This window comes from Lolium perenne, chromosome 2 (genome assembly GCF_019359855.2).
Source record: "Lolium perenne isolate Kyuss_39 chromosome 2, Kyuss_2.0, whole genome shotgun sequence".
Lineage (NCBI taxonomy): Eukaryota > Viridiplantae > Streptophyta > Magnoliopsida > Poales > Poaceae > Lolium > Lolium perenne.
The window spans coordinates 263603209-263616510 of record NC_067245.2 but is presented as its reverse complement, the minus strand read 5'-3'; the positions used below and the strand labels follow the sequence as shown (position 1 = coordinate 263616510).

The 13302-nt window shown below is 42.1% G+C and overlaps 1 protein-coding gene across 1 annotated transcript; it reads left to right on the top strand.

Moving 5' to 3' along the window:
• The first annotated feature begins 8355 nt into the window (after window positions 1-8355).
• LOC127335834 (homeobox-leucine zipper protein HOX17) lies at window positions 8356-10081 on the top strand. The gene is made up of 4 exons (XM_051362568.2): window positions 8356-8562; window positions 8670-8869; window positions 8989-9068; window positions 9167-10081. Exons 1-4 carry the CDS (start codon window positions 8466-8468, stop codon window positions 9465-9467), a joined length of 678 nt encoding a protein of 225 aa, XP_051218528.1. The 5' UTR covers window positions 8356-8465; the 3' UTR covers window positions 9468-10081.
• Window positions 10082-13302: the final 3221 nt, after the last annotated feature.

Here is a 13302-nt window from a genome sequence, read left to right as displayed (position 1 = left end):
CAATGGAACCTCCACCATATCAACACAATCCATGGTTCCATTGCCCACCACATAGTCATATTCATAGTTATGAAAGTAGTGGTTTTGGTTTTGATGCAATAGTGATAACCATAGTACTTTGCAAGTAATTTGATAGAAATACTCAAATGACATGAGCAAGTGATGAACTTGCCTGAACACTGCAAAGTTATGCAGTTGGAAGGTGTGGACTGACCCTTGTCCTCTGCCTCTGAAAAATAGCATCATTGTCCGATAAGGGCAATGGTTAAAGAAGCAATTATGCATGATTCCAGTTTTAGGGTTTGTTCCCCCCTTCCGATGTCGTTGTTATTTTATGTAAGAGGTTAATACTAAGAACAACTTGGAGATACTTGATTTAGGGTAAATACAACCTTGAAATATTGTCAAGGTGTTTTTGAAGTCCAATTGCATTAATGGACTTATTTTCATTATTGAAAATTATATGAGTGATTTAAATTATTATTTAAATCATCAAAATAAGACTTACTCTTAATTGTCTTCAAAAATTCTGTTTGGTATTTTATTTAAATAGAGAATTTTATGCTGATCCATTTTCATATTTTTAATTATTTTTTTAGAGCTTCTAAGCATTTCTTATTTAATTTCAAAGTTTCTGCATTTTTATGAATTGTGAAATGCCTAAAATACCCTTGGGCCCCACCTGTCAGGTGGCCCAACGGGTTGAGTCACACCCGAGCCGCCCCAACCGGCTCGGTCGGACTCAGACGTGCTCCTCCTCTCCTCTCTCGCGAAACCCTAACCTCTCCCGCGACGCGGTGGTCGCCTGCGCCGTCGCCGCTTTGTTCCGGCCATCTCCGGCCACCTCCGGTGGTGAGATGGGGCGCATCTGCACCGCCTCGTGACGGCGCACCAGATCATCGGCGTCGATGTGGTTCTTGCCGCCCCCTTCGCCGATCTCCATCGTTTTCGTCCGCTCGATGGTGCGGTGCTCATCGGCGCCTCTGGTGTGATGGCGCCGCCGTGGTGCGGGGTGCTGTGGCACTAGACGGAGCCTGGTCTGGCCTGGCCAGGTGCCACCATGCTTTCGGCGCGCGCCGCCGTGGCCGCCATGGTTGCGCCAGTCGTCTGCTCGCTCCAGGTACACGCGCCACCTCTCTCTTACCCCCTGTGCTTGTTCTTCCTCCTCTTCTACGAGCTCTGGCCATGGCTTCCCTCCTCGTGGAGGGCCTGCCGTCTTTATTGCTTCTTGCTACTGCGCCCTAGCTCGCCGTGTGTGCGTATGCCGCTCTGCTGCTGCTCGATGCTTATGCTTCTTTGTCTTTGTTCATGCGGCTCTACCCCACTGGCCTTGACCATGGTCGCCATGGCCATGCCAGAGCTTGGGTTCCTGCTGTGTACTGTCCTGCTATGCTGTCAATTTCTTGCTTAATTTCCCTTCTGTGGCTCTGTTCTTGTTACTAAGCTCGCCAGATGCTCATATGTGTTCCTATAGGCTTGCTCATGAGCATCTTGTAATGCTCAGGGACTGCTTAATGGCTACTGTCATGCTATAATTAAATCAATTTGATTGCTTAGTGGCTCTGGTTGTGGTGATGGTTTAATTATATGTGTGTGCTATCCATATCTAGCTTGATCCAGTGGTACATCATGTATATGCTGTGCTTCTGGATACAATTACAGTTCATCCATTTGTTTATCTGGGAAGCAATGGTTGATTAAGTGTGGCTATTTAATTATCTGGTACATGCTCTGCTGCTCAGTGATGCTTTAGCATGCACTGGCATGCTATAGCAAGCTTTGATGATCATGTGATCATCAACAGCTGGTCATTGGATTGCTTACTTGTTGCCTGTGCCTTGCTATTACTTATCTCTGTGTATGTGTGTGGTACAGATCAGTGCTGGTGCTTGCTCAAGCATCAGCTGATGCTTGCAGTGATCCTCTGGATCATGTGCATGGTTCTGGTGACTTGGTTACTTGTATAATTCATTTATCTGTATTACCTTGCTTTGTTTGATGGATAAGTGATGTGAACTGTGATACAATGATGATCATATCAATTGATTGGCTTGGGCTAGAGGGATGCCAACAGTGGTTGGGAACCCTAGCTCCACTTTGAACCCAATCTGGTGATGATATTTGTGCTTGGCTTGGTGGTTTGGCTGTTTTAGGGGTTGAGGTGACCCTGGCAGTAATCATATGCTGCCCTAGGGTAGCTCCCCTCTTGTTGGCTTGTTGTGGCTCACCAAATGCTTTCTGGGTAATCCATTTATTGGATTGCCAGTAGCCCTTGATGTTGAAATCAAATAGACAAGGATTTGTCTATATCTGATGGCCTGAATAGCTGTAGGTGCTAAGTGTGTAGCTAGGCTAGCTTGTGCTCTCATCTCTTGCTGGATTTCTTCAGTTATGCATTGATTGTCATAGCTGTTGTTCCCTTTAGATGATTTACCAGTGGCCTTACTGCTCTAGCTTGCACCATATGGCTTAGTAGCCAGATGATGACACAACTTGGGTATCACACCCTTTTGCTTGTGTGTGATTGGTGCATATGCTTATATATGAACAAAACCATCTGGTTTGTTCATGATGCTTGGTATACCTCACTCCAGCTCCTAGAATTTGATGTTGATGTAGAGGGTTTGCTTCTGTGTTGATCTTATGGTTGATTTGATTGCTCTGCTCCTCCTGGTGAGCTTGTGAAGCTTGATTTAATTCAGTGGTGTGATGGAGCAGGTTGAACAGTAAAGCTGTTCTTCCTGTTCAAGCTGTTCTTGGTGTTCTTGGTGTTCTTGGTGGCTTACCAGTGCAGTTCTGTCGATGGAATGATCTAGGGTTTACTGTGGCAAGTTTTATATGCTCCAAGCTTTGCTCTGTTGGTCGACAGCACTACCTGCAGCTTGTGGTGACTCACTCTGGTGTGTGTTGTTACACATGCACACTGCCTTGTGTGCTGCCTGGTTGTGTGTGTGTGCAAGTCCAGCTTGGGACTTGTGCTGTGGAGAGATCAGCTCGGCAGCTTGATCATATCCTCTCTATTCCAGTTTTCCTCTAACCTGCCAAGTGGCTTTGTCACTTGGCTTAATTCCTTGTTTGGCTTTGTGTGTGTGTGTGCAGGGATCAAGAAGATGCTCAAGATGAACTCAAGATCACCTTTGATCAAGGAATTCATGAAGATCACAATGTAGTTTAGGTCATTTGAATAACTTGTAATTTTCCTTTTTCAATTACTATTTCATCAATTCTTGTAATATGTTGTAAATTCCTTTATCTATTCAGGATATTGTAATCACAATGTAATATGTGTGTGATTATCAATAAAGCTCAAGTTTTCCTTAATGAGCTTAATGTAATTGTTGTATTACTTATATTCTTGCTTAATGATAATTGTTTGTTAAATTATCTCAAATTTGAATTATGTGATGATCATTCGATGTTTGAATTTGAAATTCAAATTCAAATTTGGTTTGAATTCATTCAAACAACTTAACTTGTAATTCAATCATGCAACTTATGATTTCATTGCAATTCCACTTCTCTCTTCTCAAAACCCTAATTTAGACAAGTAGGAACAAGTTCATCGCACTCTCGAAACCCTAACCCTGTAGGATGTCGAGAGAGAAACCTGTCCCCCTTCGATGCAGTTTTGTTTTAAAAGCGCGAAATTTCCCCGTAATTTACAATGCAATGCACATCCCTTTCTAAAATCTACCCCTCGATTGTCTCTAAACCTGGGACATTACACTTTACTATCGTTACTACTTTATTTTACTTTTACTTACACGAAACCTTGTGCTTGACAACCACATGGTTGAGGAGTTGGCGACACAAGACTTCATTTTATTTTTTAGGATTGCTATAAGAAGAAAGCGAGGGATACCTCTTTACTCCATTCCCCGAGGGTTCGATTTAAACCCTCGAGTCACCCTTGTGGAGAAAATACTCTGCTGACACAACACTATGCACTTGAAATCTCAATGTCATCACGCATGTGTTGTCGCGGTAGAGAATCATAGGGTCTTGCATGCTCAGGAACAAACCTTCATTCCCGGCTCTAAAGCAGCTATATACTCCGATTACATTGTAGACTGAGCAGCCGTAGTTTGCTTGATGCTCCTCCAGCTCACCGCGCCTCTGTTTCACCATAAACACATATCTCGACTGAGATTTCGAGTCGTCCGGATTAGTGTCAAAGGTTGCATTAGTGTAAACTTTTACGTCAAGCTCCTCTTCACATCCTCCATAGACAAGAAACATATATTTAGTTCTCTTACGAGATTTTAGGATATTCTTAATGGCTGTCAAGTGACCCTTTCAAAGATTACACTAGAATCAATTAGTTAAACTAATTGTTGTTGCTATTTTCGGAAGCATAGGGGATGTTAGACACCATTTCTATATCTTTTTCCATATTTTTAGCCGTTGCTTGACCCTGAGTTACACTTAGTGGTTTACCTTTTATCACAGGTAAGAACCCCTTCTTGGCTCGATCCATTCTGAACCTCTTCAAATCTTTTCTAGGAATGCACTACAACTTAATGCTATTAAGCATCTCGATCTATCTCTATAGATTTTAATGCCTAATATTTAAGCAGCAGCACCCAAGTCCTTCATAGAAAATTTGCTATTTAAATAATCTTTTACACTCTTTAGAAGATTCACATTATTCCCAATCAATAATATGTCATCCACATATAGTACTAGAATTGCAACTTAGCTCCCACTCACTTTCTTCTAAATGCGGGACTCTTCCAAATTTTGGACAAATCCAAGTTCTTTGATCACCTCAATAAAGCAAAGATTCCAGCCCCGAGATGCTTGCTTCAGTCCATAGACTGAACGCTGAAGCTTGCATACTTTGCCGGCATTCTTAGGATCCAAAAAACCTTCTGGTTGTACCATATACAACTCTTCATCAATGTTTCCATTAAGGAACGCTGTTTTGACATCCATCTGATATATCTCATAATCGAAGTACGCATCAACCGTTAGTAAAATCCTGATAGACTTAAGCATCGCTACGGGTGTAGCCAACTTCTATATAAAGGAACCACATAAAGATAGTAATCATTATAGGTACTTTTATTTTACGGTGTATTTCCTCAGAAAATCCGTGTGACCATTCATAATACTAGTGTGACCATTATTCCTTAAAGGTACTTTTATTTTCCAGAGTACTCAGAAAAACCGTGTGACCATTCACCATACCAGCGTATATAGATTTCATTGAGAAAGTCCACGAGGTTGATAGAATCAATAAGAATCTTCTTTGGTTGTTAAGTTAAGATTGACACCAATAGTAACCAGGTTTCCCATTTATTTTCATCTAAATATCTTCAAAATTAGACATTTACATGAGCTCATGCGAAAACATTGCCAACTAAAATGTGTTTTGTCGCACAATATTATGTAGTGATTGGTATTGTTTGGCCAAGGACGCATCACCCAACCAAGTATCTACCCAAAACTGAGTCCTTTGGCCGTTCCTGCGCTAATGCATCTTGTAGAAAAGAAGTCATCTTTGATTTCCATTAGATCTTTTCATAATTAAGTTGGTTTAACCATCACTTGTGACAATGTTTTCTGCTCGCGGTTTTTATTCTGCAGCAACTCCTGCCAGTCACCCTCCTCTTTTAAAAGTTTGTACAACCACTTTCTGAGAAAATATTTATTTTTAATATCTATAACCTCAACATCAAGGTCACCTTAGTCTTTGGGTTGGCAGATGATATTCCATTGTCAGTCTGTACTTTCGTTGATGCATGTTATATATGAATAAATTACAGAAAATATAGGTAGATCAATGCATATCAGTGGCATGCCCATGCAACATGTAAGTTATTTGAATATAAACTGGGTAATTATCACCTCCTCTTTCATAATCGTTATAAAATCTTGAAGCAAATTAAACAATATATTCACTAGAGGGGAGCAAATTTCTACATTTGGGAATATAGAGAGAATTACTAAAATTATCGTGACATTCATGAGTGTGTTTTCCTCTTTCAAAGTAGTTGCTAGAATTCATTTTAATCTTTTCTCCATGGTTGCAACAATGGTTTGGAACTAAATATAACTTCAACAAACATGTATTTTGTAGAAAGTACATATTTCTTCTCAATGGTGAAGCTCCAAAAGTTTGAGAATAATATAGGACTCTTATGAATGAGGGTTTCATTATGGCCAACAAGTATGTTATCGTTATCTTTATCCTCACACGAATTTGTAACAATTGTTGTACATGGAGAATTATCAAGAAAAACATGATCCAGATCATTATCTTACTACATATCTAACTAATACTCCCCATTGTCGTTGTTAATATTACTATTAGGCATATCAAAAGGAGCATTATTACATTCATCACAATAGCATGGATTATTATATATGACAAAAGAGTTTTTAGAAGTACCATCATCTTTGGCTAGTGAAGGTGGAGGGTTCTACTCTTCCTTTTTGTTCTTCCTTCTCATCCTCATTCATTTCCTCCTCTTGATTTATGTTTTTATCTTCCACACTCTCTCTTTATCTACCTACATTTGGTGTTGCCCCACACCTCAATAGAGGTAAACATGGCGCAAAATACTATATGATTTCTAATCTTGGGAGGACAACCCTATATTCTTATCATCATTTAAGGGGTTGATAACATTGGTAGACCAAAATTTATGCGATAAAGTATTGATGCACACTTAGTAAACATAATGTCACACAATCATCAAACTTGATTTTTTTCCACCCTACTAGCAGTTTCTTCACATCTTAATCCTCCACTGTATTTTATCTTCATGCCCTAGGACACACAGTTCAATTCACTCTCTTGATGCCTCTACATTTCATTTCATTTCTAAAATTGTTTGTGTCCTTGTTTGTCCTCAACAATGTGTTACAACCTTGGACTTGGACAATGGAACGGTCCTATATATCTCCTTCAATCATGTCCATGAAGTCATCGAGCAAAAAAATCTCCTTGGAACTATATTTCACGTTGTCAACATAAAAGGGGTCCGTTTGAGGCCCAAATATTACATGCTAGTAAGTAAACTTAATGTTGTAGCATTGTCCTAAATAAATATTATTTCAGTAGAAACCGTTAGTTATGTAATCGAAATCATGTTTGTTAGTGGAGAGTGGTAACATGGTGGTCGGGTACAACATACAAACACTCAAATTGGCTATATTATTATGCTTATTTCCAGCCATTAGGAATTTGGCTTATAAGCACACAAAAAAAGCATCTAAATTGGTTCTTTTAGATTTTCACTGGATATTGTTGCATGATCGTATAAGCCAAGAGCACCTAGGTACTTTTGTAGCTGGATAATGTTCCATTATGGTATAAGCCAAAGGCACCTAAGTCCAAAATCCTAAAATAAGTGTAATCAAAAACACCACCAAAGTCATAGAAGGTGGGGTCTATAGCCGGAAGATGAATTCATGCTCTCAGTGAGTCAATTCAGATTGAAAGCAAGGAGTTCTGGCTCGGTTGGTGAGAGGTGAGAATGTGTGACGAAGCAATGCAGGATCTATTAGTGAGGGGTTAATCATGGTATGATTAAAAGTGGTGTATGTAGTGCATCGGAGTGCTAGAACAATAAAACAAAATATCTATTCAGCGAAATGAGCAGGGGAAGCAATTTTAGGGAAATTTCCTTCAAACTCTGGCAAATTAGCCTTTTTTGGTGAATAGACATAAGTCATATGAGGTAAACAAATCTTGAACTTGGAACTTCTACTACATTGATGGAGGTGCTAATTAAGTGTCTGAAATTCATAATTTCTGTAAGTTATAATTTGAATCGGCTGACTTTTCCAATAAGAATCCTCACATTTCTCAAAATATCCATGTTTTCGAGGAAAATTGTGAGTGAACTTTCGAAATTGGAACTTGTTTTCCCTGGCTACGAGAGGAGGCCCATAAATGCAACTGCTCTACAAAAGAGTGCTATGGGAACATTTCCCCTTTTTCTCGTTTTGCTATACATGACAGTACTGGTCCAACAATCGAATGGAGCTAATCATACACACTTATTATTTTGCGCACGTACATATACTTGCTAACGGACCATAAGTCAAAAGTCGTTTGTTTGCTAGATATATACTCCACTTCATTCGGTGGAACAGATTACAAAACATTTGTCAAAGCTAAAATGGGCACCTTTTTCCCTCTAAAAGAAATCCTAGTATGAGTGGAGAATAGCTGAAGTTAGCTAACCTAGCAATTTTAAGCCTTTTAAGCTGCAGGAGGTGGGGAAGTTATGATTGCACCAATTAAGGAGCCCGCCCCACAAGTTAATCATTGCTGTCCCAGGAACTGTGCGAGAGATCCAACATTCCTCCCCGACCCTTTAAAACCCTCACTCTCCCCCACTTCTTTATCACTTGCAAGTTCCAACTCCAGCTGCGAACTTAACAACAAACACACACGCACGACCGCTCACATAGAGCTTGTGTGAGAGAAGAGAGAGTAGGAGTCTAGGAGGATGATGGAGAGGGCCGAGGACTTAGGGCTCAGCCTCAGTCTCAGCTCATCGCTTGCTCCTCGCACTCACCATGTCGCCATGCTGCTCCACGCTCCAGGTAAATGCTACTTCAAGTATTACGATTCTTTGATAGTATTAAGGCAGCTAGCTCGCGAAATCGGGGATGCTAATACTATATATACCATGCGTGCGACTCTTGATCAGAGAGGAGATTTCTGGAGATGCCGCTGCTCCCTGCAAAGCGGAGCGAGGTCCCTGGCGCCGATGATTCCAGCCTGCGCGGCGGCAGCGACGATGAGGACGGCGGCTGCGGTGTAGATGGTTCCCGGAAGAAGCTCCGGCTGTCCAAGGACCAGTCCGCCGTGCTCGAGGATAGCTTCCGGGAGCACCCGACTCTAAACCCGGTAATTAGCCAGCCTATGACTCGTTAGTTCTCGAGTATGTATGTTCATGAACTTCTTATGCACAAGTCGTGCTGCTGTCTTTCTAGTCTCTAAACCCTGCGTTAATTTGCTACGTGCAGAGGCAGAAGGCAGCCTTGGCGCAGCAGCTCGGTCTGCGTTCACGGCAGGTGGAGGTGTGGTTCCAGAACAGACGCGCAAGGTACGTACTGGCACATGCAATAGTATAGTGGAGTATTCTTGGGATGAACATCAGTTGGGTCAATTTCTGAATCTCTGAATTTATCTCTATTTATCCAGGACGAAGCTGAAGCAGACGGAGGTGGACTGCGAGTTCCTGAAGCGCTGCTGCGAGACGCTGACCGAGGAGAACCGGCGGCTGCAGAAGGAGGTGCAGGAGCTCCGTGCGCTCAAGCTCGTCTCGCCGCACCGCTACATGCACATGTCCCCGCCCACCACCCTCACCATGTGCCCCTCCTGCGAGCGCGTCTCCAACAATAACAGCAGCAACTCCACCGCCGCTGCAACCGACCGCCGAAACGCCGTCGACGGGGGCGCCATCTGCCACCGCCCGATCGCCATCCGGCCGCAGCAGTCATGATCCACAGCGTAGCTACGTCTGCCCACTAGCTAGTTAATCGTAGTGTACTAGCTAGACAGTACACCATGCATGTCAAAGGTAGCCAACAGTTTGCACATTTATTCCCGCAAAACTGTTGCAGCCCATATCGATCGTTCTTGATTTTCTTTCTTTGATGGGAAGACGATTATTAGACGGAGAAGTACTAATGTGTCAAGTGCAGTAGAACAGCAGGAGCTTCAGCTCATGTCATGAGCTGGGTGTAGGGGAATATTTAGCTGGTCCTTAGAGAAAGTTGGATATGGTGGGATACGGGTGTAGGGGAGGTGGGGTGCAAGGTGATGGCACGGCGGTTTGTTCTGTCTCTTTGCCTGATGATGACGGCGATGATGAGATAGGTGATTACTTGGTTCTGTTGGACATCCGTGTCTCTCAAGCTAATCAATTCCGGTTAGCGATTGATTAACTCGGATAGGCGTGTGTGCACCTGCTGGTCTACTTAGCTTAATTTAGGTGATTGGTGTCCCCAGAAAGCATGCATTATTATGTGCAAAGTTTTCTTGGTATAGTTCTCTTTGCTGATCGATCGTTCAGTCATGTTCTACCGAATTAAAAGCGGCAGTTATCCGTTTATATATCTTTTGGGTTTGGATAAACAATCAGACGGTTGTTCGCTTCTGTGAACGGCCGGCCACCGACTCGTGTGGACTGACTGGACAATCAAACACACGGACGTACGCAACTGATTCGGGACCATATACTATGGATCGAGGAGTGGATCAATGGCATGTCAGTTCAGATCCACACCGATGGAAACGGTTCCTCACTCATTCCAGGTGTCTGTTTCGCGTTGCTCTCAGGGGTCACGACGCCATGATAAGATCGTATAGCACAGAAACAATTTGTAGGGAGATTGATAAATCGGAAACTTCTGCCCAAGAATCATGCCCCTCCATGACAGGCTCTCCCATGCATGAGATATTCTACTTTTCATGGTACTATCTCCATCTTCTAGTAGCAATCAATCTGTGCGTCCACTTCTATGGGTAATTTTCGCCCCTTTATTCTCCCATGTGTCCAACTGATCGGAAGTGCCGACAGAACCACTCCAACACAGGGGACTTGTCTCCAAAACTGAATGAATATTCCTGCACATGCCTAAACAATGCAGTTCCCCTTTTCCATGGGCATCGTCAGCGCCCACTTGAGTTGGTGCGTGCTGCATATAGCCCGATCGAGGCTTTCAGGTTCCATCCAGGTTCGTACCTGCGGCCAGGGAGGCAGGATCGATGCTGCAAGCAGGGGCAGAGGTAGGTGATGTCTGATGAACCAGGGCCAGCGCCTTTGAAGCTCACGCGGCCGCCCGCCCGTAACTTGTGGAGCAAAACCTGGGGTCTCTCCGTGTTTGCATGTTAAGCTAGACTACTTGTAGCTAGTATTAATCCGTGCCGTGTGGCCGGTGTTGCTACTCATTGGCTGACCCCCGCCTTCTACGAGATTGGCTAGCACAATGATTCGCATGTGAGGATGTCCTCACGTGGTTGGTCGAGGTGTATCTGAAAGACTCAACCGCTAATCAAACCCCAGAATGCTGTGTGCATGAGAAAAGATGGTTTATGGTACCATCTAGGAGAAGCAATCTGAACTTATATATTTTGTGGTTGGGAAAAATTTGAGGACCTTGTAAATTGCGTGATAAAGCTCAGAGAACAAACTTTAGGTCATAAAAACGTCGGGAAAACATATAACTTTAACTAAACTTTTCTTTAGCCCTAGTTGGTTGGCCGACACAATTGCGCCTTGGATAACACCCCTCTCACGTGTGAGAACTGAGAACTCGATAAGGCCTATATGTGGACATAAAAGGAGGTTCATTAAATTACTATAGCCGAGACTTGAACCTGTAACAGACGCAGCACAAGAAAAGAAAAAAACATAATAGTTATTTGAGACATAGAGAAAATAATCCTATATATATCACTCCTCCTAACTCCAGGGTAAGGGATATTTTGATCCAATCAGTTCTAGGTTCATTTTAATTTTTTCAGAATAAATATGATTATATGTTGTATGCATGAGAAAGGATGATTTACTGAACTATTGTGGGGATAAAGAATTCTCACGGGGTCCCATTCAATCCTGCATTGCAACCAATTAGCAAACAGACTAGGTCAATTCAACAAAATTCCACGAAATTATTATAGGTCAAGCCAAAGGAGAATAAAAGATGAGAGAAGAAGTCAAGACGATGAAAGCATAAGCAAATTAAAGCAACCTATTAGACGGAGGAATAAGTTGGCTAGTCTACAACAAGACTATGCACCATACATCTCTGCCATATTCCACCATGGACCAAATATTACTTCCACCAACACTCCTATCTACCATCACAAGGGTAACCTCAGTTATTTGTCAAGTACCCTATTCTATAAATATACCATGTGAGCATGTACTTTCTTCATCTCACGTGACGTAATTTTCAATAAGAGTCTACCAACCTTCCCTCGACGATCGCGCTCCAACGAGGCATCAGACCTATTCAAAAAACATTATTGTAGATATGTTTGTTAGTCTACGTAGACCATCACAATGTGTAAATGAATCTACGAGTAACTTGTCGTTCAAAAGAAATTTAAACTAAAAGCAACGCGTAAATGACGAGTAGGTCAATAATTACATGCTTACCCCTGGTTATCAAAATGTCAGTAATTACCTGATTTTTTCTATTTTACCATCACAACTGCACCAAATTTACATCTTGAATCCATACAGATGATCCATGTGGCAGCTAACCCAGATGCATCCTCACAAAAAAAAGCAATAGAAAACAACATATGAATTATTTTAAATCTGGAAAAAATAATTACATTTCTCAAATTTTAACTCCAGGGTTAAGTGCTCATTGATCCAAAATAGATGTAGGTTTATAAGACTAATCTTAATGTATGATCGTTTTGTTTTATTTGATTATTCTCTCATTTTTAACATTTGTTGAAAATTAAATTTACGAGAAAATAATAATTTAGACTCTCTTGTCAAGAAATTATGGGAAGAATCACCTGATTTGGAGTTAAATCGATACTACATGATTATTTCTAAGAATTTAGAGAATTCCTCACCACCTAGCATCCATGTGGCACCCGCGTTAGTTGGAAAATGGCCCTGACATGTGGGATTATTTTTCCTAGTTACTCTCCCTAGTTAATAAGTATGTTTTGGACATTAACACGATCTCCAAATAATATAGAAGTAAGAACGCCAGAAGGCGTGTACTACGTCTTTAAAAGACCAGTGTTGATACGAACATGAGGTGGAAGCTCATTGACACTAAGGCCTACTCTCCCTCCTTTAACCACAATGGCAACAGCTCCGAAAAGCTAAACGCATCGCTAGGGAACAATCTAGTTATGTTACAGCGCTCATGCTCATCCTTTTTTTTTATCTTGTACTTGATAGCATCCATGTATAGCATAGCCCTATTGAACACCACATCACTCAAGTGGCGCCAAATACACCAGAAGACTATGATGATGTCGATCAACAAATCCCTCTGAGTCGAGGAGGGGCAGGTTCTGGAGATACACCATTGTAGAAGGTCTACGTCAGACGTCGGGAGCCAATCAAGCTTGTCCCAACGCCGAAGCTCCGACGCCTAGATCTGGAGGGCTGCCACAGGCAGCCAACAAGCAATTGAGGCAACTTTTCTGGCTCTAGGTCATAGAGCGGATATGTGGCTGGATGTTGCAAGCAACGTCACTGCAGCCTATCTGATGTCCAGCGCCAGGTCCTCGAGACCAGCCAAGTGACAAACTTGCAGCTATATGGGGCTCTCGAACACTAGATATGCATCGTGGTT

What these genes read in the sequence shown, in the direction of transcription:
- LOC127335834 (XM_051362568.2), top strand. Translation starts at nt 8,466, where the DNA reads ATGATGGAGAGGGCCGAGGACTTAGGGCTCAGCCTCAGTCTCAGCTCA. An exon ending in CATGCTGCTCCACGCTCCAG is followed by an intron (nt 8,563 to 8,669) that starts GTAAATGCTACT and finishes ACTCTTGATCAG; the next exon opens with AGAGGAGATTTCTGGAGATG. An exon ending in TTCCAGAACAGACGCGCAAG is followed by an intron (nt 9,069 to 9,166) that starts GTACGTACTGGC and finishes CTATTTATCCAG; the next exon opens with GACGAAGCTGAAGCAGACGG.